The sequence below is a fragment of the Fringilla coelebs genome, assembly GCF_963513975.1.
Source record: "Fringilla coelebs genome assembly, chromosome: 9".
Lineage (NCBI taxonomy): Eukaryota > Metazoa > Chordata > Aves > Passeriformes > Fringillidae > Fringilla > Fringilla coelebs.
In genome coordinates, this window is record NC_140067.1 from 5538653 (window position 1) to 5564978 (window position 26326).

Sequence of the window (26326 nt, forward strand, 5' to 3'; positions counted from 1 at the left end):
CAGGAGATGTGAAGGAGATGTCCCAGTGGCTGCAGGCTCATGTTCTCTGGAGAGTTCAGTTAACAGCCTCACAGTGAAACAGTTTAATTGTGCTGCTCTTTCTGCCACTACTGTGGTTCTCAGAGCCACCCACCTCCTAAAGGGACAAGAGAGCTCCCACACCCTGGGGGGCAATGCTGAAGAATGGCTTCCTTATGCAATTCAGATTTCTAAAGCAGCTGAAATTAGGGGAACAAAATCAATCATCTCTGTTAATTCATAGGTCAGTTGCTGGGAGACAATGGGGAAGGGAAGAGGACCTTCCACTTTTGGCAAGATGCTAATTTATCCTGCGCCTAATGGGAACCTCAGACCTGCTGCTCAGACCAGGTGCTGCCTGCACTTGATACAAGTCTTTAGGATTTCCTCAAAATCCACGACTACCAAACTGCAGATCGTATATTGCCATAGTTGTCTCCTATTACATGTACATACACATTCCTAATTCAACACATCTACATCTGAATCCTCTTATCCCATGCAGAATTAGGGAAGGGCTCCAAAATTTGCTTGTAGAACGCAGCAGCCTGTGCACCACAGCAGGCTGCAGTCAGGGATGGTGATTAGTGGGTCACTTGTGCGTATGTGCTGCTGTCACAGCAAATGCAGGCCAGGCCTGCTGGCCCAGCTGGGCTCAGGAGCTCAGCTCTGGAGAAGATTCACTGAGTTGATATTGAAGTTTCATGCACATTCATCCTTTTAGCCTCAGCTGAATACTCCGGCTCTATCTGTCAGAGTTCCTGAAGCAGAAGATGCTCTGGGAAATGTTATTCCTCAGGGCAGGCAGTATTTAGCTGTTAATTTTTTATGTAACCAGAAAGCCTATGTCTTCAGTTTCTGTTTTACAACAATATCCTTGTCTCAGACCTAAATTTATCTCTGTTTTAAACCAGACTCAGACACTGTTATGCAGTAGGTCCGATTCCCTGCTCTTATGTTAAATTATTTCTGCCAGGGATGCTGAACTGAGCCACTGAGGTTAGACAATGTTGCTTGGGCTAGAGAAATGAATCCCAGATCACTATTATTTTGTGACCCGTGTCTTGTAAGCAATCTGCAAGCAATGCTGCAACTTCAGAAGTATTTTATCTGCTTGGCTTTCTTAACTGAACAAACACAAGAGTATTTATAGGTGCTGACAGCAATGATGAGCTCAGTTTGAATCACTCCTTCCTAAGTGCTGGCAGTGTCTTTAATTCAGTGTACATCAGTGAAAAACACCGTGCCTGAGTAGAGACACAGCCTCACTTTATGATGTGGGGACCTGATCCATGTGGGTACATCTGGATCTCATCCAGAGCTGCACAGAGGTCTGCAGGGGTCAATCTGGTGGCAGGCTGGGTGCTTGGAACAGAGTGGGCAGAGATGGACAGGCTACATTCACTGTGCTGTGTGTGGATTCTGAGCCAGACTGAAGCTCCCACTGCGCAGCATCCCCCAGGACTCAGGTTTGGTGAGCAGGAACCCACAGGGGGGCCACCCCAAAGACCTTGTGAGGATCCAGCCAGCCTCCCCATCCCAGTTCCACACTAAAATATCAAATCCTCCATATCACTCTCCCTTCAGTCTCTTTTTCTGAACCACTCTCAGGAGATCCTTGCTAAACATCCAGCTGATGGCTGGCAATATCAATGTGCAGCAAAACATGCCCCTCAAGCAAGAAGTGTTTCTGAAGAGCCCTGACAGAACCAAGAAACCCTCCCAATTACCTTCCATCTTTCAATTCTTTCTTCTCATTTTTTGTTTTTAGTCCATTAAAGTTCTCATTCACCAATTGCTCTCTTAAATGTTTTTGATTAACAAAACTTAATTTTGGCTAATACTGGATTTTCTCAATCCAAGTAAACCAGCTTAAAATAAAAATAAGCCGAGGCTCTGGCAAACACATTCAGGTCATCCTTTCACCAGATATATTGTGTAACTTTGGTATGGCTGGTATCAAAGACTGGATCACAGTGCATAATTTATTAAAAAATACTGGGAGAATTCCAGCATCTAGTATTAAGAGGGTAGTTGTAATTCCTGCAGGATAAAGAATGATAAAGAAACAAAATGCTTTAATCCTCTACAAATTTGTCTAACATTTAATCTAGCTACTAACCATATGATATTTCCTTTCTCAAGCAGTCTTAATTGTTCTTAATTCTACTAATTAGGACTATGAGGGAGAAAGTGGAAATCATCAGCAATTAAATTCATGTTCCTGTGCAAAGCCACAGCCCGTACGTGAGGTGCATATTCAGAGCTGTGCTGGAATCTCCATGTGGATCTCTGCTTTCAGAATATTTCACATTCACACAGCAGGTCAGAGCACAACCACCACACTGAGCATCCCTGTAGCACCTTTCAGCCCAGCAAAACAAAGACAAGTCAATATTAATGAAGCCTTTAACAATCTGGAAGCAGAATTCCCTTATGAGGCACAATAAAGCAGTAACCACCTTTACTCTCCAGTGCTCTCCCTCCTATAAACATCCTCTCCATCCTGCCAGGCCTAGCTCCATCCAGCTGTTCCTCAGTTGGTTCCCTGTGTCAGTCAAGCCCCAGGGATCAGGCAGAAGGTTGTGTCTGCACCTGACATGGAAAGGATGCACAGCTGCCTCTTGTCTGTGTCTTGCTTTGGCTACACATTTGACATTTGAACCAGACAAGCAGCAGCTTCATGGACAGTCTGCAGAGACAATCTAATGCCTTTATGAGACTCATTTGCTCTCAAGCAGCAGGCCAACAAGTTCCTCTCATGTTCAGTCTTCTGTTTCAATCATTAGGCAGTACTACTATCACTTAATTAAAATTCTTTTCCCACAGGTCTCCCTAAAAATGATAATCAATTACCTCTTTGTAGCAATTGCTCTCAGTGACTGATGCTACTGATGCAGAATCTACCTCATACTTTTGTGTGGCCATAATATCATGTTATGATCACTTAAAATACAAAAAAAATTGTCTTTTCTGAGCCAGTGCTGCACATTACCAACATGCACATTACCATGCTGACTCCATTACCAACAAGTATGTGCTGCTGTTGCTGTTGCTGAGAGGAAAGCAGCTCTGGAAAATGTCCCTGGTTCACTGTGCATTCAACTGTCTATGCACACAGCAATTCTCTTTGAATTTGAAAATAGGCTTTTCACATATATTTGAGGGGTAACCTGTCTTGGGGTTTAAGCAGGACTTTGAATTAAAAGCCATTTTGTTGGAGAACTCAGGAGTTTCTCCTTGCATAAATACAGGTATATGAAAGAAGATAATTGGGTCATAGACTGTCACTGTCTTCTGCCCCGAGGTTCAGAAGCTTAGGGTTGGAAATAAATTAGTCCTGAAAGTGATCCTATTAGAATCATCACACAAATCTTGGTTCCCAAATGCTGAATGGAAATGTATGACTTTTTAGCTGTTTTTTCCCAATTATACTATGATTCCTCTTTGAAGCCTGCAGAGGGTGTGCTCTCCATTTTAAATAAGTATTGAATGTCTTTCTGTCTTTCCAGCTCCAACTGAAATTATAAATTAGCTCCACATATAATTGTGTGAAATGTTACAGAGTAAGACCCACAGAAAGTCAGAAAAGGTCACAAAAAGAGTCCCTTTTGGAATTAAAAATCTATTGGTCTCCCTGCAGTCTCAGTGTCGGGTCATTGCCTTCCTCTGTAGTTCAGCTGCAAGCAAAGATGAAGCTGTTGACCTCATTCAGGTTCTTACTCTGAAGCCTCAGAACTGTATCTAAATAAAATTTAGCAGTGTACAGCTCTAATCTCAACTCTTTTAATCAAGAATGAGATCCTCTTTTTGAAAAGCAAACTGTCCTTGACCAAACCACTGCAAAGTCTACATCACTTGCAATTTTAGTGATGAAAATATATTGGGGCACTAGAGTTTATGATTAGCACAGGAGTACTTAGCAGTCCCACAGTAGATTACAGCACCCAGGTGTCTCAGGAATATATCCCTGACTCTCTTGAACAGGTCACTATCTAAGTAGGGAAGGCAAATATGGAATAAAAGAATATTCATCTCCCCAATTAGCAGATGGGGAAGGGAATCATAGCAATTCTGTCACCCCAGTTACAACATGGAGACTGTGGCAGAGCCAGAATCTGCAGCCAGAGCTCCTGGGTCTCACCCCAGGTGTTTGGAAGAAAGTCCCAAAACTTTCAGGAGCTGTCTCTCTGTTGAGCTGTGGTCAGCCAGGCACAGCTGTATGGCACAGTGGGAGAGAGTGGCATCCTCTGCATCTGCCCAGACCCTGCTCTCCAGGAGGGCAAAGAACTGATTTATCATGGCAGACCCAACACACAGTAAAAAGAAGTTGGTTTCAGTTCCACAGAAATTATTCTTCTATTTGTTCATTTTTAGGAACATGTTTCCAGCCAATCTTGTTGAGGCCACATTCAAGCAGGTAAGTGGCTATATTCCTTTTACTGATGAAAGACATGAGTCAGCATTATGTGAAACATTACCTTAGTAAAACACAATCCAGATATAGATATGGCATAGGATTGCAGACACTGTTAGTACCTTCAGCATTTAGGAATTAATGAGTCCCATTCCATTAGCCTCAGCAGCCATGGTGTCAGAAGGCAAAACAGGGATAAAGTGCTCTCTAGTGTGACTAGTGAATAGATATGCACTCTTATGTCAGCTCCATGTCCACCTGAGGAGAGCTGAAATATATTTAAGAGCATCCTGCAACACCATACAAAGGAAGAACAGAATACTATGTTCAATAAGAAGCAATACTATGTTCAATAAGAAGCAAAATAATGTATTGGGGAAGAATCTAATTACCCAGGCTGGAATTTGGCAAGAAAAGCTTGTCTAAAAGTTCTGAAGGAGCAAGAGGCACGGCTGTATTTATTTCACCTTGGGGAACATTTAGGAACCTCACAAAGAGAAGGGCACTCAGAACCTCTAGGAAGTCATTCCTAATTATGTTTTACAGGAAAGTTGCTCTGTCAGGAGGCAAAGTGTTTGCTGCACCAGGGTGGATTATAGGAAACTCTGGTTTTGTTATGCTTTTCCAAAAATTCAACTGTTTTTACAGATTTTATCAGATAGGGACAAGAGTGTTCATTCTCCTTTTCATGCCAGTCCCTTCAACATGCAGCATTGTTGAAACAGAGCACTTAGGAGGTCTCATTAAACTATTAACTCCTGCTGGGATATTGTAGTAAAAACCACTTTGTTTTCTTTCAGTATCGCACCAGGAGTATTCCCATCATTAAATCGAACAAAGCGTCAGCCGAGAGCACCACTCGTCGCATCATCATCTACGGAGTGCAGGACGAGAACGGCTCCAATGTGCAGAACTTTGCCTTGGATATCACCCCCCCTCCTGAAGTGATTTACAAATCAGAGCCAGGAGCTAGTGATGGCATGAATGTACTTGGGATTGTGATATTCTCTGCCACAATGGGTAGGTTTCAAACTTGCTTGGTTTGTAATAATCCAAGTGTCCATTTAAGAGAAAAGGATTGGGGTTGGGTTGCTTGGTGTCTTGACTCAGCTTTTTTAACTGTTTCTACCTAAACTTTTTTTGGGGAAAGGCAAGATTGTTACAGAGCTGTACCTCCACCCTTTCAAAGACAAATTTTCAAAAACCTTGATGACTTTTGTTCCATGGAGTTGGGTTTTCTGTGCATTCACTTACAATATTTTATTTTTTTCTCAACTATTTTGAGCTTTTATTTATGACCCATCTTTTGCTGACTGTAAGACAACCTTGTACTGTGTGCTCAAAGGAGGTACCACCAGATCAGACCCATGGTCCCTCTACCAGTATGCTAACCCATATTGTTTTATGAGTTTTAAATCTGTAGATATTTCTTTTTTGATTGAAACCTCTTGATCTTATTTTTGGTATCCTGCAATGAAGATAGTTACATACCACCTACTAGCTTAGCTTGTCACAGTAAGAGCTTCTGTCTGCCTTATTTTAGTTTGACTTGCTGGAGGAACTCATTGATGCCATGTGTGTTATATTATGTTTGTGGATTTGAAAGAAGTTTAAACAAACATTTCCTAGTTAACCATGAAGTTCTGATGGCTTTCATAAGAAAATGCTGATCAAATTTTCCTTATGTAAATTTATTCTTGGAAGTTAATCTGTCCATAAAACATCTTTGACTGTATTTATTATATTATGGTTCATACCAGCACAAGGGGTCAAGATTCAAACCTGAAATTAGTGCATTTGTCTATGTTTTTTTAGCTTCTCCAGTGGGTGGTATTCCCTGTACAACCCTGCTGGAAACTGGCTGTCTCCCAGTTTGTAGTATTTTATAGTCCATTTCCAAAGCACAACATCACTGCAAACACTATTCCAGTCAAAACCTACTGGGTATGAATGAATTAATTACATCTACTTATTAGGACCAAGGGCAATTTTCTGCTTCTGAGAACAGAAGATCATTGATTGTCTGCCCAGAACTGAATGTACGACTTTCACCGAGCCCCTCAGTCCTGCTGGCCCGGGGCTCAGCAGGCGGGAGCTGAGAACTGGCTTCTTCCTGGCTGAGGGACACAAAACAGCACCAGGATTGTCACCCACAGCATGGCTGCTGGGTCACCTCTAGCTGTAGCAGCCAGGAACAAACCTGAGACACCAAACCCTCAAAAATTATCATCACCAAGGACTACTTCAGGCTTTTGTTTTGAACAAAGGATGTGTCAAGGCTGTCTTCAGCCTATTGCACCACCCCCCCACTCTTCAAAATGGAAGCATTGAAACAGCTTAATGAAAGAGCATTGTCTTCTGACCTAAAAGTTATGGCTTAGATGATCTAACAGGCTTACAAACTCTCATCTTGAGAGCACTGCCATTGTGAAATCCCTGGATAAGGCAGCTGAAAGCCTCCCTGCCTGCCTCAGCAGGGGATGGCCCTGGATGCGGCGCTGCCTGAGACATGGCTCAGAGCTTTGGGCTCCAAAGGAGAGAGCCGGGCTCCTGCTCAAAGAAAGGACACTGCACATCCAGAGCAAGTGGCAGCACACACCCCGCTGCCAGCCCCTGCCTCCCCAGGCAGCTCCCCTCAAAGGCAAACTCCCTTGGTGCAGCCAGTTTTTGAAGTGTTTCCTTGAGCAATTGACTCGATCCCTTATAATTCTTTTAGGGAGGATAATTAACTATAGGAAAATGTTGTCTATTTATATGCATTAATGGAAATAACACTGTCTGGAGAATATATGGTTAGATGACACATCCCAGAGCTGTATTCAGTTGCTTTTTGAGCAATGGGGGCACATACATGAGGTTTATTTGCTTTCTTCTTTACTGCTTAGTCTTCACAGCAATTTGGCCTTTCTCTCCATGAATCTTCATTTCCTTACCTCCCCCAAAACTGCAAAGGCTGACTGACTATAAAGGTTACTTATTATAATGTAGACAGAAAACTACTAAAAATATGGCAGAGACTCCATTACTAACTCCCCATTACCAGAGCAAACCTCAAAACCAGGCTTTGCCTCCCAAGTTCTCCTTGGTGCTGCCTGGCTGTAGGCAGAGACAGATTCCTTCACTAGAAAATATTTTTCAGTTTGTGTTCCACGGATCACTCAGAGCAGGTAAATCCTCCACAGGGCTCTATGACTGATGGTTCAGGACACAGACTTGCTACCAGGGGGCTTAGAGTTTCAGCAGGGAGGGAAAGCACTGGGGCTGTGTGTGAAGACACCTAAAAACTGAACCTGAATACTCTGATTGCAGGTATAATGTTGGGAAGAATGGGGAACAGCGGTGTTCCTTTGGTCAGCTTTTGCCAGTGTTTGAACGAATCTGTCATGAAGATAGTGGCAGTTGCTGTTTGGTAAGTAACTGCTTTGCTAAGAAAATCAGTATTTTTTAAAAAGAGTAAGAACATTTCAACAGAAGAAAATGCACAGAAATCTCATACATTTATTTCCAGGGAAATAAATGAGGATGAATAACCCTTAGTTTTTCAGGGCCTCAGCATTTGAGGATGCACATACATCTGTCCCTGGTCTGTACCATCCTTTTGACAGGGCACTCTCTGTGTTACTCCCAAATAACAGAATGTGGTACAGCTGGGTGGGGTGTGCTGTATGCCCCAAGGGCACTGCCAATCCCTGGGCATGCCAAGGGGGATCATAGCCACCCAGGCCACACAAGGGAGAAGCATGATGGGATGCTCTAGCTGGTACCTCCATCGCTTCCAGTACTGCTGCAGACCTGCCAACACACCTGCTCCAAAGATCAGAGCAACAGCAGGTGGCTGCCAACAACAAGAGCTATCAGCTTAGCACCTTCTCCCCAATTCAGGATGCCCCCCAGTGTGGCTCAGCCTGTTGTGGGACAGGAACCAGCACTCAGCCCACAGCCCCTCTTTCCAGCTACATGCTCCAATCTGACTGACCTGGGTCAGGGAATGATTGATTGGGTGGATATGTCAAAGGAGGTTATTTCTGGGAAAATGAGGAAGTAGTGTCAAGTCTCTGGAGATGACACAGCTGCAAGTGGAAGATGGCTGGCTGCTCCCAGATTTTTTTTTTTTTTTTAATTTAAAGCTTTTTGGCATCCACGACTTTGTACGCAGCTGCGCACAGAAGCACAACAGTTTTTACAAAGCACCTGTCCGGAGTGGATTCAGAAACTAACAATTCTTCTGCCTATTTATCTGCCCCAAATCAAGCCCCCAGGCAGTCCAAGAGCATGTCTAATGCATGTTGGTGTTTCTCCTCTGTCTTCCAAAGGCAACATAAACGTTTACTTAAGAGCTTCCAACAAAAATCCATGAACAGCTACACGAACACAAACACATGAGAGGAGCTCAGGATTCATTCCCCCTCTTCCCAATAATTTACCTGCCTGAAGCTAAGAAGTCAGAGCTGCCTCAGGAACCAAAACATTTTAAAGTCCTTCCTTGCCAGTGCCATAACCTCAGCTGTGCTGAGGGGGACCCCACAGACAAAACTGTCCAGCCCAGTGCTCTGGGCATCCTGCCCTGGTGTGGAGACAGAACAGCCAAACCTAGACAGGGCAGGTACTGCACTGCCACTGGAAGGAGCCGCAGCTCTTACCGTGTGATGGAAGGGAGCTGTCTCCTAATAATGACTGTCTTCCTTTTTGCTCAGGTATTTTCCATTTGGAATTGTGTTCCTAATAGCTGGCAAAATCTTAGAAATGGATGATCCCTCAGCCATTGGGAAGAAGCTGGGTTTCTATGCCATTACGGTGGTGTGCGGCCTGGTGGTGCACGGGCTCTTCATCCTGCCAATGATGTACTTCTTCATCACCAAGAAGAATCCCATTGTCTTCATCAGAGGGATCCTTCAAGCCTTGCTCATTGCTCTGGCCACATCCTCCAGGTATTATAGAGTTTCTAGACAGATCCAATAAAATACTTGCTAGATCATTACTACAGCTACCTCTTGGGAAGAGCACACTATTGCTGTAGTGGAGCAGATATATCTGTATCTGAACAATGCTCTCTGTCCAATTGACTGGTATAAATTGTAAAAATGTATGTCTCAACATTTGGAAGTTATGTGGGAGCCACTGGACAATAATATTTGTCACACTGTTTTCCTTTGGTTTAAAAAATATTGGATAAAACCATTTTTTTTCATAGAGGACTAGAAAGGAAATAAGTTCTTTTTCCATGTTAAAAAAAATTGTGCTTCTACAAAGTTAATGTATATGAGGGACGTCGTGCAGTTTGTTCAGACTTCATTTTTGGTATTAGTGGGGAACCTCCTATTTCAGTCATGTGGAAACATTTTATCCTTTCCACTCATGTTAGTCTTTGTCTCTTGGTACATTAACAAAAGACTGTGGTTGCAAGCTATTGTCCAGCACTGAGAAAGTATTTAACTGTTCTCCTCAAGGAATAATATATTTTGCACCCTTTTTAGAGAAGATGTACAATGAGTTTTAACCATAGCTGAACAAAGAAAGGTACAGTGAAAATGGAAACCAGCTTGTGAACAGGCTATGAAAATGACTCCCAACATGGATAAAATGGTGCATGAGATGGACTTGAAAGGGCTGGAATTGCCTTGCATGGAGCAGATACAGAAATGACAATTAACATAACGTTTCTGTGTAGCCAATATGGCAACACAGTTTCATGGCATCTGTGGCTGAAGGAATGTAGAAGATTAGAAGAAAGGGGAAGAGGGAATTATTATTTCAGGGCAGAAGGTACTGGATTTCCACTGTGACATTTTACAAGGTGTATTTATATATAATAGTTTGCTCCAAAATGACCTATAAAGAGCAGCATGCTGAGAAACACACAATCAAGAAAAATTACATGGTGGGTGGTGCTTAAACTCCAACTACGCTTAAATAATTAAGGAAAGCTTTTTTATTAGAACGTAAAAAGTTTGTAGCTTGAGATGTCACCATATCCCCAGATACAAGAAAGATGAGAATTTTGCTCAAAGATGTTTATGTTGGAAAAGGCTCATCGGGGCTCATCAGGCTCACATTTGACACACTTGACTACCTTCCATGCTTCTCTAGGAATTCTCTTTCTGAAAACTCAATTGCTGACAATTCAGATTTTTAATCTGTGCCATTCCTTTCATTGTCTCTTTTTTTTTTTCTAGAAGGAGACAGCTTTTACTAAAAATCTGAGTATTTCTCCTTTTAGAAAACAAACAAACAAGTTTTTTACAAGGGAGGTTTAACAAAGACTTACAAGATCAACAGGTATTCCACCATTTCAAAATCATTATTTTTCTAGATTTTCCATATTATGCATCAGCATTGCATTTTGGTTTTATCACCAATTTAGGAGTCCTTTACTGATCTGGAAACTGATGAGACAGAAGTTTCTGTCTCTGCTGAGCCTCTGTAAGGGAAACCAATTCTTACTTGGGTTTTTTTTCAGTCCCATTTCCTTAGCCCTTACAAGCTGCTGTGAGAGTGTCCTCTGACAGTGGGGAACACATAGGGAATTCAGCTTTCTCTTAAACGTGGGCTCTGACTCCCAGATAAGACCCTGCCTCTGGGGATATCAAGTGCTTTGGGACAGCCCTGTCCCTTCAGCTGTGCAAGGATTAATTACTTACAGGCCCAGAGAGGGTGTATTTGGAAAGAGAGCTCTAGCACCAGCTGGCAGTTCAGTCTGCACCAGAACCACCAGCAGGACTCGGACCAGATTTAGTATCTTCATTGGCAGAAGCTAAAGTACCACCAAATTTAAGGTGAGTCCTGAGGGAAGGCTCTGAACATATGGATTCGGCCTTGGACACTTTTGGATTTAGCTGTTTGTCCCTCCTTAAGAATGTGTCTATTTTGCAAATCTAACACAGGCCCAACATGGTTTCCAATGTTTTTCTGCTCAAATCACAGTGTCTTTTCTAGAGATAGCTGAACTTTTCACCTTCATTACACTGAAAGGAATGGATACTGCACATAACTGAGCTGTTGCCAAAAGAACATGCACAAATAACTGGGGCTGGACAGGAGAGCTGCCTCTCCTGACAGTCAACACATCTGTATTTGGTTAAATAGCGCTTGCCACAGGGGCATTATATAACACTTGTCATGTGGGTATTGGATTTTCAGATCATCCTGGAGGAGAACAAAGAGTTGATTTTAAGAATACTGATGTGTTTCTTGGAGATGTTTCTGTGTTGGTTCAGGTCTACATCTAAAGATAGACAGAAAACCAGAAGTCAGTGTGCTGATACTCTCTGCAGATACTCTGCACCTGGGGAAAGCTTGTTTATAAAGCTAAAGATCAAACTACAAGAAGCAAAGGCCAAGAATGTAACACAGGAGAACCTGAAAGCCACAAAGCAGCCATCTGCTGGCAAGGATTTTACTGCATCTTAACATTATTTCTGCTCTTTTTCCTTCAGTGAAAGGTTCTGCACCCCATTCTCAGTCCCCTTATGCTTCTCCAGAAACCCCAGCAACAGCAATATTTTGGTTTGCACCAATACCAGTGCAGAGGCAGGGGCAGAAAAGCAGATCTTTTTCCTTTGGTGCATCCTTTAGGACACAAATGAATGTGCACAGCTCCTCTTTCCTGCACCACTGTGAGGTGCACAGCACGTGCTGCCCCTGCTCATCCTGCTCTGGCTGCCTGTTTGGGGATTTCTGACTCTGCTTTCTTCTCCTCTCAGTGCCCCTGATCTTGTCACCTCTTACCACACCGAAAAAGCAGAATTTGGCTAGCAGGCAGAATTCTTCCTGATTTTAGCTTTCCTCATTCCAATGGCAAGAGGGAATTTTGTTTTTCTAGGTCATCTTTCCATACCATTAATGAATTAAAGCAACATCTTTTCAGTGGTACATCCCATTAAAAGAAGCAATTTTCATCTTCTCTGAAGACAAATTATAAGCCCTGAATTTTTCAAGGGTTTTGCTGCTTATGAAACACTAAGATCTTGGCTATTGCACAGTGTAAATTAAAGGCAGATTTAGAAAGGGGAGATGAGATCAGTTTGCTGATTTTTTGGAGCAAATATCAAAATGCATTTGAATGATAAGATAAACAGACCAGGCTGAACAGCTGTTCTTCCACAGTGACTGCCTGGCTGTCTTTGTGGCTCTCACTCGTAAGAGCTTGGCCTGGGCCAAGCTGATGCTCAGTCTCTGCAGCTGCAGCATTTTATCCCAAAATTGAGATAAGACCTGAAAATGTATTTTTAATTGTTAAAGTTAATGCTGGCAGAAGATACTTCTCAGCTAAAAGCTTTGGGTCAGTTTTTAAAAGACTTAACAGATTAAGATCAGTGCTTTAGAGGTTTTTTTTTCTCTTAATAAATACTAAATGTCAGGCTTTAATGTTACTGCTCCACTGTTTAACACTAGATAAAAGTAGCCTTCAAGACAACAAACTTCAGCAAGTTAAACTAGAAAGACAAACTAGACAAATTATTTGATATTGTCTTTTATAATATTGAAATTATATATTAATATTACTCCAAAACTACAGTAGGACCTTTTTTTTCCCCTTTGCCTCCTGAGAGCCACCAATAGCCAAAGCCTTAAATAAGACATATTTTTCCGGTGTGTGCCAGATGATACAATATGAGTAAAAATGGAACATCATCAAACAACCTCTTCTAGGAAGTTCAACACAACTTTTGTCAGCTGTATCCAGGAAAAAGTCATTTCTGTGAAACAGGTGATGAAAGGGTAACCAGGGATGTAAAGTAGCAAACTTCTAAGTGAGAGGTTAAAAAGCTGATGGAGTCAATCCAGGCTGAGAGAGGACAAGGCTGATTTTTAACATCATGTGTTGCAACAGCTGATTGTGCAAGGAGAAATACAGAAAGCACATAAAAGCAAATTTAGTGCAAATTGAGAAGACTACCTCTAGATCATAAATTAAATTTTTCATCTGAGCAGAGTTCTGGAAAGTCTTTCAGCAGGAGTAGGTAGGACACACATCCTACTAACTCTAAGATGCATTGTCATAAATTTCAGTGAGACAATGTAGTAGCTGCCTGTCTAAGAAAGAACAAGAATCTAGAAATTTGTTTTCTTTCAATATCTTGCATGTTTTTCATCATCATTGCACTTACATTCTGACCATTTTCTTTATTACTGTAATATTTAACAAATAACAAATCCAATGTGTTGTTATGTGCCTTAGAAATTTTACTTCAGGCAGCATAAAATTCAAATGAAAGATACACCTAACTGTGAGATAGTGAACAAGTTTAAAAGTTGAATTCTTGCAAATATAGTGTCGTAAAATCTGTTTACAGCAATGAAAATAGATACAGATTTTGCTGGTTGTGCCATTGGTATTATGAGACTGTTTTGCACAATATTTTTCACATATCAACCAAATTGTAACATGTTAATCAGCTAAAATTTGCACATTTGACAGCTCAGCTCTCTGCCCTCAGAACAAGCAGACACTCAGGTTTAATATTCTGGTATGTCAAAGAGTGGGCAAGGTGGCAAGGACATGTAAGATTACCTTTTTTTCCCTCATTTCCACCCAAATAAATTAGACAGGGTTTTGTTACAGAAAAGCCAAATGTCTGAGGGAAGACTGTCTTTAAAAGCAAGTAACTCTCCAAAACTGAGTAGCTGCAGAAAAGGGAGACAATGAGTTAAATAATTTGTTCTCAGCAAAGCCTCTAGTCAGAACATCTAGAAATGCTACTGAGTCCGCTCCTGGTTGCAGCTACTCCCAGGGCTTTCAGTTCTACATTAATTGTGAGCCACAGCCTCTTCTTTTATGAACATTTTACAGTAAATAAGAGGCAGAAATTTCAGTCATTCACAAACGACCGTGTGAAAAATGAAAGGCACGCTCAAAAGAGAAATGGCATCTCATGAGCAGATTGGGGATTACGGGGTTATGCTTTGCTGTGTTTGTTTTTCAAAGTAAATACTGATTAAACACCAGGACTGCCTGAATTAAAAAGTTTACTATGCCCCAATTACAGGAGGTAATCAGATTTTCATTGCCTTCTTGCCTTTCCAGCATATTTACGTACTCAGAAAGACTTTGGTCTGGATTTTCAGGCAGTGACTGCCAGTTTGTAGTAAATAATTCAGCAGTTATACTTCATGAAGTTATAGAAAACAGATATACTGAAAACACAGCCTTGTCTTTCTTCTTTTGTGTTTCCATAGCAGGAAGTTGCTTTTCCTTTCCAAACACGGTTACTTTCATCAAACTACAGCTTGCACAAATATGAAATGACAACTCCTACTCACAGAAACATTTTGCTTAAGCATTCCTGCAAACTTGGGGTTGTGATTTCAGAGGTTTTGGAATCCCTCTGTGCTTTTATAGGACATTTGCAACAACTGAGAAAGAATTTGCAGATGCAATGTGTTATCTTCAATTGAGAACAGCTAGTGGTCATTCTAAGATTTAGGTATTGGAGCCATTGTGATGTGAGGGTCACTACACACAGTGACAGAGCAATCTGAACTGCCAAACCAGGGGGAAGGCACCTGGATTTCCTGGCTCAGGGCATGGAAATCACAGGACAACAGGACACTGAAGGTCACAGTGTCACCATATTGTATTTCCCCTATTACCATCTTTTTTAAGAGGTAACTTTGGAATAATTTTGAAGAAGTTTGCTATATTACATCTATTTAAATAGTCAGCAGCTCAGATAGTGAGCAGTGTATCAAAGGTGGTATAATAACAAGGAAAATATTTTGTGATTTGTGTATTTTTTCAGTGGTGTTACTTAGTTTCCATACAAACTAATGTGCCATAAAAAATATCCCCTCAATCACTTGAATGCAGCCTCATTACTCATGATATCAGTGAGTGAGACACCACATGGTAAAATGCAGAATGTTACCAAAAGGCTGATAAAATATACAAATGAATATATTTTAGTGTATTAGTATTTAAAAATGTGTGCCTCTTATTAAAAATAAGAAAATATATGACCATACAGTGTTTTGTTAATTGTCTCAATTAATGAAAACAAAAATCAGAAATATTTTTTAGGGTATCAAGCTCAATTTAAAATGAATACCTGTAAAATGTTCTTATATCATTCCATTCTATTCCACACACATCTTATTCACATGTGTACACATTATTATATGACCTACAGTTATGTGATTGTTATATGATCAGACAAGGGATGGGGGCAGATCTGTCCCAGGGAGAAAATGAGATTTTATAATCTTCAACACAGACATTTTGTCTGCAACTTTTATTTTCAGCCTGCTGTTGATAAGATCTTTGTCTAACCCTTGCAGAAATAAAAAATTGTTTACACATGGTGTAGGCCTGGAAGGAAACATTTTTAGAAACCATGAGTGTAAAGCAGTTTTCAGAGATTTTAGTAATAAGCTGCAAAGGATGTTGCTCCCTTTCTTTGCATTTGCGTGTACAACACTGCCTCTGCGGGAATTCCGTCCATTTGCTTCCGAAATAGGGAAAGAGAGAAAAATATTTCTAACTTTGGGAAGCAAAATTAGCACTAAGTCCAACATTTATACGTGTAACTGTCTTTATCCTCCATCAAGCAAAGGAGTGAGTTACCTGGCAAGTGAGTCCCGGGCAGAGCAAGCAGGGAGAAGCTCAGATGGTTGTGTGAAATTCCCCTGCCAGGACAAGGTTTGCTACAATTCCTCAGAAACAAAAATAACCCAGTGTGTTCTGTGCTGTTGTGCAGCTCAGCCACTCTGCCTATCACTTTCAAGTGCTTGCTGGAGAACAACCACGTGGACAGGAGGATCGCCCGCTTCGTGCTGCCCGTGGGAGCCACCATCAACATGGACGGGACGGCGCTCTACGAGGCCGTGGCCGCCATCTTCATCGCCCAGGTCAACAACTACGAGCTGGACTTTGGGCAGATCATCACCATAAGGTACAAACCCAAATTCCACATGCTGCATTGAATCATGGAATCAGCTGAGTTGGAAGGGACCCATCAGGGTGATTATTTGATTGAGTCTGAGGCACTACTCTTGTATGTAGCAAGAACAAAACTCATCTCTGCTGTTATCACAGATGCATCCCTCATCCAAGGGTTGTTTCCAAGTAACACAGAGATCGGGGACTGCTCAAAGAGAAATTGTAGTGGTCCTGTTCAATAGATACTGGTGGACACCAGGAAATGTGCTTCTGTTTGAGGATAACTATCTAATTTTTGCTTTTAGTCAACCCATTGATCACTTCCAGCATTAGAACATTTTATAATTATTGGTATTTAAAACACTATTTTTAACTTCACAACTGTTTTCAACTTAAAGTCTGATTTGTGTCTTCAAGTGAAAGGAAAAGGTTAAAAAGTTGCAAAACTCAAAGTCTTACATCAAGTAACAGGGAACAGTGTGTGCTGGGAAACTCTTGCAGGATTAGGGGTAGAGGGAAGGAGGACATGCTACCATCAGGACAGGTTTTCACTAAGACATCAGGTCACTATGATATTTTTTAATTGTCTTCTCTGCTGCTTGTTGAAGCAGAAAGCTTAATAAACAACCATGCTCTCAGTGGGTAGAGAGTGTTATAGCTGTGTACTCCATCCTTGAAAGGTCTGTAATGGATCCAAAAGACTGGAAGATCCAGCTGAACAATTACTGCCAGAATAACTCCAGTAACTGCCAAAGAATTCCTCAGGGACTGAAACCTGCAGGTTTCCAGCAGGGAACAAATGATTATAAAAACATTCCTCATAGTCAGAGCTTTGTGCAATATATTTGAGATCTGCTTAACTACCCACCCACTGACCTCACCACTGCCCCATTTACATTGCTGGGCCTTGCCCATCTTCTGCTGGACCTGGAAACCTTCATGACAAGAAGAGGAGAGTCCTGAAACCAACCCCAGATGACAGCTGAGGTTTGCTAATGGGCTTTTGGCAAGACCTGGTTGGACTACAAAAAGAAGAAATAAATTGTGCCCATATGAGCTCTTGCTTCAGGCTTGCACTCTCTTTGAAAACTGTTGGAATGAGCCTGTGCTAAAATTTAAGTCTTTTGTGATTTGGAATTTTGAGATTTTTTTTTTAGCATGTGATGCTAAAACATGGCAGAGCATGATATTACACACACTTTGGAGTAAAGAACAGTAATTTTAAAAATGAAGAAGGGTGAGAGTAAATGGAAAGAATGTAAGCTCTTTTTCTTAGCAGAACCTCATTTAATCTCTTTTACCCCCACATTAAGTGCTAGTCCATAAGGACCAGACAGAAGTAAAACAGTAGACTGAAAATACAAGTAAAGATTGGGGAAAATCCAAGGAGAGAAGAAAAATAAAAAGATGCACAAATGAGGAAGCTAAACAGGAAATCATGGTGGACTCAGTACCATCAATGACGTAATCCAAATTCTAACAGTATTCTATAGGCCAAACCTACCTTAGATCTTGATACTTTACAACCTGGAGATTTAAAATTCAAATAATTCTGAAAGCCAGGATATTTTTGCCAGACGGAAAACAAATTAGACAAATAATCAGTCTACTTTGCTCATAGTTTGTAAAATCCAGGTTAACAGTTTCTATCAATGCAAACATTGATGTAGCAGAGAAAGAAAGTAAAGATTTCCATCAACTGATCATCTTACAGAAAAAGACATCTATATTAAGGTAAAGATGGAATGGAATAGCAGATGAGCTTGCTTGTAAAAGCTAAGTTAAATATTCCTGGTTTTACTCCCCAATAAGTCCTGAGACTTTGTGGCCTGATGTAAGAGGCAGAAAAAAAGCAGTCCTAATGAGACAGCCATTTCTTAGCACTAACTGCAAAGGCTTTTAATGTAAATTATAGTTATCTCTTACTCAGCTACTGAATTTCTGTCCCTTCCTATCTATGCTCTATTACAATGTTATTAGGATGCTACACAAGTTAACTTTTGCAAAATTTAATTTTAGGTCTTTCCCCTTCCCTATCACACCCACACGCTAATGTATCTTTTTATTTAAAAAAAAAAGGGCTCTAGGTAGAAATACTGCTGCAGTTGTACTGGTGTACTGGTACAGCTGTAAGCAAGGGACTGGATATCCCCATGTTTCAGTTTCCATATGGGTGAATACACTTATCCTCATTTTCCATAGTAGGTTAATGAGACTGAACTGCTTGCCAAAAGCTCTGACATTCTTGACTGATGAATGCAGAGGATTATCAGTGTAAATGCTTTCTGTCATCCTTTTACAACTGTCAACATTTGTTCTTTGTCTCTCTGCTGGATGGCCTAGCTCTTGGAAGTCACTAGTTTGGTAATGAATACATCCAGTATACATTCCACTATTTGGAAATGAATACATCCAGTCACTTTTGCTCCTGAAAAAGGGAATTAAATCCCTCTGTTAAAAATAACATTATGAAAAAAATGTTAAACCTGCCAAATCTACTCTTGCCCTGGTCTCCCACTCCCATTCTACTTGCCTGGCTGAAAAAATGGTACGAAGGTAAAGTAAAAATACTTTCCAGAAACCGAAAATGTACAGTCACATTCAGGTTTGCTTCATATTTAGATCCAAGTATGCAAAGCCACGTGCTGTGCAAGGGCTTCACCCTGGCCCAGCCTCTTTACCCTTGGCCTAACCCTTGAGACGGATTGACAGTAAAGGCCCCAGGCAGGGCCAGCTGAGGATTTGCCCATGGTGACCCAGAGGTGTCTGCTGGGAGCTCAGCTGCCAAGGACAACAGCAATGAGTGGGGCTGGCAGACTCCAGGCACACAGCTCTGGGTGTCATTGCCCACGAGAAGCCGGCAGAACCCAGCCCACAGCCTGGCTGGCCCCTCTGCTCTGCACCTTTGACACTGGGAGAGAACAGAACTGCCCCACCAGTGCCAAGGCTGCAAAGGCTGAGGACGAGAATTTAGCCCTGAGCAGACAGTTTGGCCTGTCCTTGCCACCTCCCCTGGATTCTGCCACAAGACACTGGCACTTCCAGACAGTGCCTTGTGTCAGAGCATGGTTTAGAAACATGGCGTGATTTCTTCCAGAAAGTAAAGCTTATTCCCTTCTTTCCTTGTTAAAGTATCACAGCAACAGCTGCCAGCATAGGTGCTGCAGGCATCCCACAAGCTGGCCTGGTAACAATGGTCATTGTTCTCACCTCGGTGGGGCTCCCAACAGATGACATCACGTTGATTATTGCAGTCGACTGGGCACTGTAAGTAACACAATTTATATATATATAAAATATATATTAAAATATATTATATATATATACATTTATATAATATAAATATGTGTGTATGTATTTATATATATTTTTTAATATATATATATATAAAAGGCAAAGGAAGTGATTCTGTAATTTGAAATGGTATTCATGTAGCCTTAGATTAAAAACTCTGCTGATGTGGACATTATATTAAAAAAGATAGACAAATGAGGGAGTCTAGATGAGTCTTGGAACTATATCTTGCATGGAAAGGCTGAAGAAATGGAGTCCATTTAGTCTAAAACCGAGCTGAAAGGTCACCACAGCAGCTTTTTACATGGGTAAGATTGTCCAGAAGAAGACCATTGATCAATTTTCACATTCACAGAGAAGGAGGATGAAGTAGAGCAAAGTACCTACTTCAAATCAGATCCCAAAAGAACTTAAGAACTACTTTTATCTAGGATAGTCAGACAGTGAAAGTGGCTGCACCTAGCCAGGTTGGATGATGATCTTCAAGACAAGTCTGAAGGTTGAGCCAGACAAATGTGCTTAAGGGGCAACTCTGGCACCTTTCCTTGGGCAAGGATAAGGGGCCAACATTCCTAGGAAACATGGTTTGCCTGCACTCTACTTATCAGCCCACTGACATTTCAAGGCCATCATTTCAGAGTAGTGAAGCACTCTGCAAGAGGCCTGAGCCACTGCCAAAGCCAGCAAGTACCCCTGCCACCACTGTCATCCTGCACCCACAAGAGCCACGCAGCATGGTGATGGTGTGGGCTGTGTATGGCTACTGCTGCTGCAACCCCCATACAGCCAGCCTGAGTGCTGGCACCAAGAATGCCTTCCTTCCACCACAGATCCTGACACAATTCTATGCTCTTTGATTTCAGTGCTAAATAGGCAGCACCTGCTTGCAGCCCCCAATTTTGCAAGCGCAGCCGCTCTGCAGAGAGGGCATTTTGCTGCATCCCCAGTCAGGGGCATTTAACAGCACAGCCAGGGGCTGAAACTTAACACAGTCAGGATGAAAGGGACTGGCTTCACCCATGAGAAGAGTCACTTAAAAAATTCATATGGAGTGGTTTATTTGAACTCTCAACTTTCATGCAAATGCTGATTAATCGATCAATTTTGAATAGTCTAGGAAGAGGAATCATAAAATACTGGTCCCTAGCTCATTAGCATGTCAATTAACTGTTTAACTAGCACATGCATGCACAAGGAAATATCCAAATTATTTTCATTTAAGCTATATAAAATATATCTCCTTTAATATAGGGAGTTTCATTACATCTGGGTTCTGGGTAAATTGTGTTACGAGTTCATTCTGTTATATATCCTATTTTATTCAACTTTTAGCCACTTTTTTTTTTTGTATGAAGAATTGTGAGAAAAAATATTTTCTGTCCAGTGTAACAGAATGTTATTATTATTAGCATTAATAGGAGTCATGAATCTTGTGTTGTATGAATATTTAAGACTGTATTACAAAAGCCTTTTCCCTCTATATTGCTCAGCTTTTGCCCAGCTCTTGCAACATCAACATTTCATTGTTTTTCCAGTAAGCCTTCCAGTGTACATGGGAATTATTCTTCTTTTTTGTCTTACACAACTTTTCAAAACAACAGAGAAAAGACTTTTCAGGCTATAGCTCCAGATGGTATTAAAAAGTGAGTAAGGAATAGACCCAATTTTCTGTCTTTTGCAGATGACCTTTCAAACAAAAAGCATATTTCTGTATTTCGGCACTTGGTGGTTTCAAGAGCCTGCAGATGCAAAGTGTCAACATGGTTGACACGATGAATATTTTCAGTATTAGTTTTGGAAGTACTGGAATATGAAGAATGCTTAAAGAAGGCTGGTTAGATGATCTCACGAGACTGAAATACCCATTACAATGCACTGCAGGTATTACAACTCTTAGGTAGCCATAATGTGTATGTGACCTTCATACCTTTAGCTAGAGCTTAGAGACATAAAGAAGAAAATCAAAATGTTTCCTAGCTCATTTATCAAACACAAGGTAAAAGTTTTGCATCTTTAATAATATCAATTAGAGCTCAAATACCACTGACTCACACGTTTGCACTAACAGAAATGCCACCACCAGGTTGGTGGCAGGTTGGCCTCTCAGAGGAGAAATGCCAATGGTGTGTGCTGTGATTCTCCTCATGCATAGTGCAGACTGCTCCATACACTCAGAATGGGGAACACAACTGGTCAAACAGTGTGCCAGGCAGTCCCTTTGCTTAAGGTCTTCAGTGTAGAGCACTGTTTCCTTGGAAAAATCCTGTCTTGAAAAGATGCTAATTAGAGCTCAAAAGGGAGCTCAAACTCTTGAGCTCTGCTCAAACAGCTTCTTCTCTACCACAGCTGACTTGTTGCACAATCCAAAATTCACAACACTGAATATCTTTCCAAGAAGGAAAGAAGTCAATGCGTAACAGAAACGTTTATCGGTATGTGCTGTAACTGCTTTTTTTCCCTGTTTAACATGCTCTTGTGGAAATTTTCTTCAACGCAAAACCCAAAATCAGAACAGCAGGAATTTAAAAAAATGGATTGAGCAAACAAGAGTAGGACTGGGTCCTGGAGTCAACAACTGTGTCTAGGTGTAGGCTGTGGAATATTATTGCTGAAGTTACTCACAGCTGTACGTATAATTTGGTAACACACAAATAAGCTCTCATGCAGGAATTTTCATTATAATTAAGCAGGCAAATGCATAAACATTTATATGCACTGAGTACCTGCCTAAAATATCTGAAAAAAAAAAATCAGCACAGAGTTTCAATTCTTTTCTATATTAAGATACTGGATCAGAAATCTGGGCAGTGTTGATATTGGACCGTCACTGACTTTAATAAGCCAAACATCTGGAGATTTCTGAACCTCCATTTTATAACCTACATTTATAAATTAAGTTACTAATATGACAGAGTTTTCAGATGTATATGTTTTTCTTGGAAAAACGTGACGTATTTCAGACTTAGAAGCTATATCATCTATCTGAAATCCCATCAATTTTAACTAATAGGTTCCAGGATGATTCAAGTGTAACACTTATCTTTGACAGCCAGTTACTTTTGTCTATTTACAATCTGTATTTTAATAGATTTTTTTTTAGACAGTGGGTAAAGGTGTAAACAGGGAAGAAATCCCGTAAGTGAATAAATGAAAAACAGTTTAACTATATATACACAAAATACTGTCAAGCATACAAATTTAAATTGGAAAAGGTAACTGAAAATGAAGAGTCTTTAAGAACTACTGCATAGGCTGCATAAGACTAAAGTTGCCACAGGTTTTACAGGAATAAACATTACTTAAATATGGTCAGTGGCTGCTTGGTTTGTGAGTGTAGTTACGTAGCAATCTTCTGAATTATTTTGATTGTATCCTGCCCATCCTACCAATACAATGAGCTTCTTAAGCAGCACTTTGGTTGCTAAGATTGGTACCATGATCACTAATAAAAGGGACTGGTTGTGCTGGCTGATCTCTGCTTTTATTGAATTCAGACATTTGCAGCATCAGTCTCAAAATCAGGCCATGTTGCTGGACCTTAACATATAAACTGGGACAGAAATGCAGGTGTGATGTGCAGTTCCACCTTTTTAGTGCTGAATAAGTTTGCATCTCCACAGGGACACAGCTGTTCCACTTAGCTCAGTTACACAATTGCATGTGTGGCAGCACAGCACACCTGTTTGGTTTTACACCAAAACAGGTAATTTGGGTTATCCAGAAAAGGCTGGATAACCCAAATAACCTGTTCAATAACTACAGGATGCCTGATACCAAAATTGTTAACATTTCTAAACATTTTAGCTCATAAACCCAGCAAAACTGGCCTTCAGGTGTAATTACGGCTGATGGAGGCACAGGAATTCACCCAAAGAGCCAAACCTCACCATTGTTGTTTCATTTTCCAGAGACAGGTTTAGAACAATGATCAACGTCCTGGGGGACGCGCTGGCTGCTGGGATCATGGCCCACATCTGCCGGAAGGAGTTTATCAAGGATGGTGATGAGGTAACCACACTGTGAGCCAGGGTGTGCTGTACTATGGCAAAGAACCTGTGAGCTCCCACATTTGGTTCCTCCATTTATAAAGGATGTTTCAGAGAGAGGACAGAATTGGGCAATAGGCAGCTTAGCACATGGGGTGGAGGGATCTTTTTCCATGAGGTCATGTGACAAGCCACTGGAGTTCAGAGCTTGCAAGGCAGCTGTGTCTGGCACACTGGGGATGGGAGCAGCAGAAGCAGCTGCGCTGTCCTGCAAATGCATGAGATGCTAGAACTGTGAGTCCCACACTCAGCACCCATGTCCTGACTGGCCAGTCATTTTTCCTGCTAGAAGTGTGACCAGCAACAGAACAGGGTGACAGATGTCCCTGACTACCTGTGTGGAGGGAGAAGTAAAGATATCCATAACTGTGTATGTGTGTAATCAATGAGCTCACATCAAAAGCAACTACCCTGGGCATTGCAAGGCCCTGAGTCAACATAATCTGAAGCCACCCTTGCAATAATTTTCTTTCCAGACTAGCACAAGCACATGACTCCATTCTAGACTTCATTCTCACACACCTTCATGATTTCTATATTTAACACAAGTCCTTCCTTACAATTTTGTTTTTTCCTCCTCTGTATCTTATTTCATACAGCAGACATACCTCTGTATTCTGCCCCTGCCTCCTTCCACTCCTGTGCATTTCTCCTTCCCCTTTGGTACTCATAATTTAGTCTTTCCTTGTTACAGGAACTCCTCATGCCCTTCCTTCAATCCTTGACAAAAGAGATTCCTAATTCCATGAGCCCACCAGATTTGGAGGTGCTAATCTCCAACCATTTTAGCTCATGGCAGATTCTCATTACCTTTCTTCAACAAAGAATCATAACGCAGGAACATTTCTTCATCGGGACTGATCTTCACCAGACAAGTTTCATTTCTGTGCATCACCTGCAGTATTCCACACAGATAGCAATATTTTGTTTCTATCATTATTTCTCTCATTCTACAATTTTGTGGTCAATCCCATTCTCACAACTTCCTGCAACATTCATTTAAAATTCCTGCTTTTTCAAGTAGTACATAGAAAGACAGGCAGTGTCCTCTGAGGTAATTAGCACCTGCAGTAATTACTGATGACAGGATTAGGCCTGACTACAGGGACTACACATGCAGCTACCTACAAACCCCCTAAAACACAGCCTCTGGGCAAGGTAGGTCATCCACTATGAAGCCAGAAGTGTAGGCTGAGCTCCTGCACAACACAGGCCTCCTGACATTTCACTGCTGTATTTAGAACTCGGTCAGAACTTAAGAAGAGATGTTGCAGTAATATGAAATCCCTCCTGAGGGATTATTTAGTCATCTGTGATGAGATTTTTCTTTGAATCATGCTCTGTAATGGTATTAAAATATACTGCTAGTCTGCCATACATTTTGGCTGCATAATTTGTGCAGTTAGTAATATATACCCAAAGGCCATATTTTCTCAGCTGCAAGCCCACCTCCTTTCTTTGCCAGTATTTACATCTTACTTTCCCCATCAGAATCTGGTTTGATTTAAAGAACACTTCAATATTGAACTTATGAATCAGTTAATAAAATCCCCTTTATTTCTTTCAAAACAGAGCAAACTGAAGAGACAGGTGTTATTTTATTGGGTTAGAAGAAAGGCATAAGGGAACAACAAATGATTTGTTGGTCTATTTAATTGTACCCAAGAGTAAGCACTGCCCACACCTCAGCACACTAGCCATTGAGAGCCTTTACCTTTTGAAGTGAGCCCTGGAATTCTGGTCTCTATTTACCCTACTTGTATCATTTTACCAATGGCAAGCAGCAGTTATGAGTGTAAATTCAATTAAGAGTTGTGACAGAATTTGCATTTTTACACAGACTCCTTTGCTTCATGCAGATGGTGCAAAGATGCTTTAGTGTATATGAGAAACAGCTTCTGGAAGTCCACGGGGGCTCTAGATAATCCCGGTGAATGTAAAGCAGCCCACAGGCTTTCCAAGTAAAAATTCCCTTCCTGTTTTATACAGCAATCAGTGGCAGTATTCCAGATCTTAATGCTTTTCACATAGGTGCCATTGATCTGTGAAACTAAGCCTATTAACATCCATCAGATTGTGGCTTACCAGAGAAATGGCTGTGTGAAGACCATGAATGAATCTCGTGGACCAGAAACAGTGAAAGGGTTGCAGCACCATATACCCATACAAGTGGAGCAAGAAGAAACTCCAGTGGAGAATCACACTAAGAAATCCAACAGTAAAGACCACTGCACTATTGAAATAAATGAACTAGAAACAAATGTGTGACTGCTACACTCAGAGGTATCTCACACCCCAGTGACCTGATACCCAATCTCTACCTCACAGCTGGAAGAAGGACTCTTTGCCTTGAACAGGAAAGCATGGACTTATCGCCACCCTGCTTGTACTGGAGCTAGGAGACCAGCTGTGCACGTCAAGAATGGCACACAGCTTGCAAGAGATATGGGCTTCTTTAGGTGGAAGATTTTACAACTGAAAAATTAACTAATGGACTGCTACTGTTTTATTCTGCACTCACTGACTTCAATATGGTATTTGACACTCCTTTGGCTTCCTTTTTTTAAAGCTTTTTTTTATTTGACCCTTTTTGATTTTCTTACCAAAGCCTTTTTTTTTGTGAATCTCAGTAATTACCAAGACTGTAGAATTTTTTCTATGTGAAAATGTTTCACC

General features: G+C 41.1%; 1 protein-coding gene across 1 annotated transcript in view; it reads left to right on the plus strand.

Annotated features, from left to right (window-relative positions):
- SLC1A7 (solute carrier family 1 member 7) overlaps nucleotides 1-26300 on the plus strand; it is a gene marked incomplete at its 5' end in the record, with an annotated part of 47087 nt that extends 20787 nt beyond the window's left edge. Inside the window, 8 exons of the mRNA XM_084211830.1 lie at nucleotides 4396-4438; nucleotides 5236-5455; nucleotides 7745-7844; nucleotides 9130-9363; nucleotides 16129-16323; nucleotides 19443-19577; nucleotides 23513-23612; nucleotides 25682-26300. Of these exons, the coding sequence (XP_084067956.1) occupies nucleotides 4396-4438; nucleotides 5236-5455; nucleotides 7745-7844; nucleotides 9130-9363; nucleotides 16129-16323; nucleotides 19443-19577; nucleotides 23513-23612; nucleotides 25682-25918 (1264 nt within the window). The 3' untranslated portion in view covers nucleotides 25919-26300. The remainder of the gene's footprint in view (nucleotides 1-4395; nucleotides 4439-5235; nucleotides 5456-7744; nucleotides 7845-9129; nucleotides 9364-16128; nucleotides 16324-19442; nucleotides 19578-23512; nucleotides 23613-25681) is intronic.
- Between the last annotated feature and the right edge of the window lie 26 nt (nucleotides 26301-26326).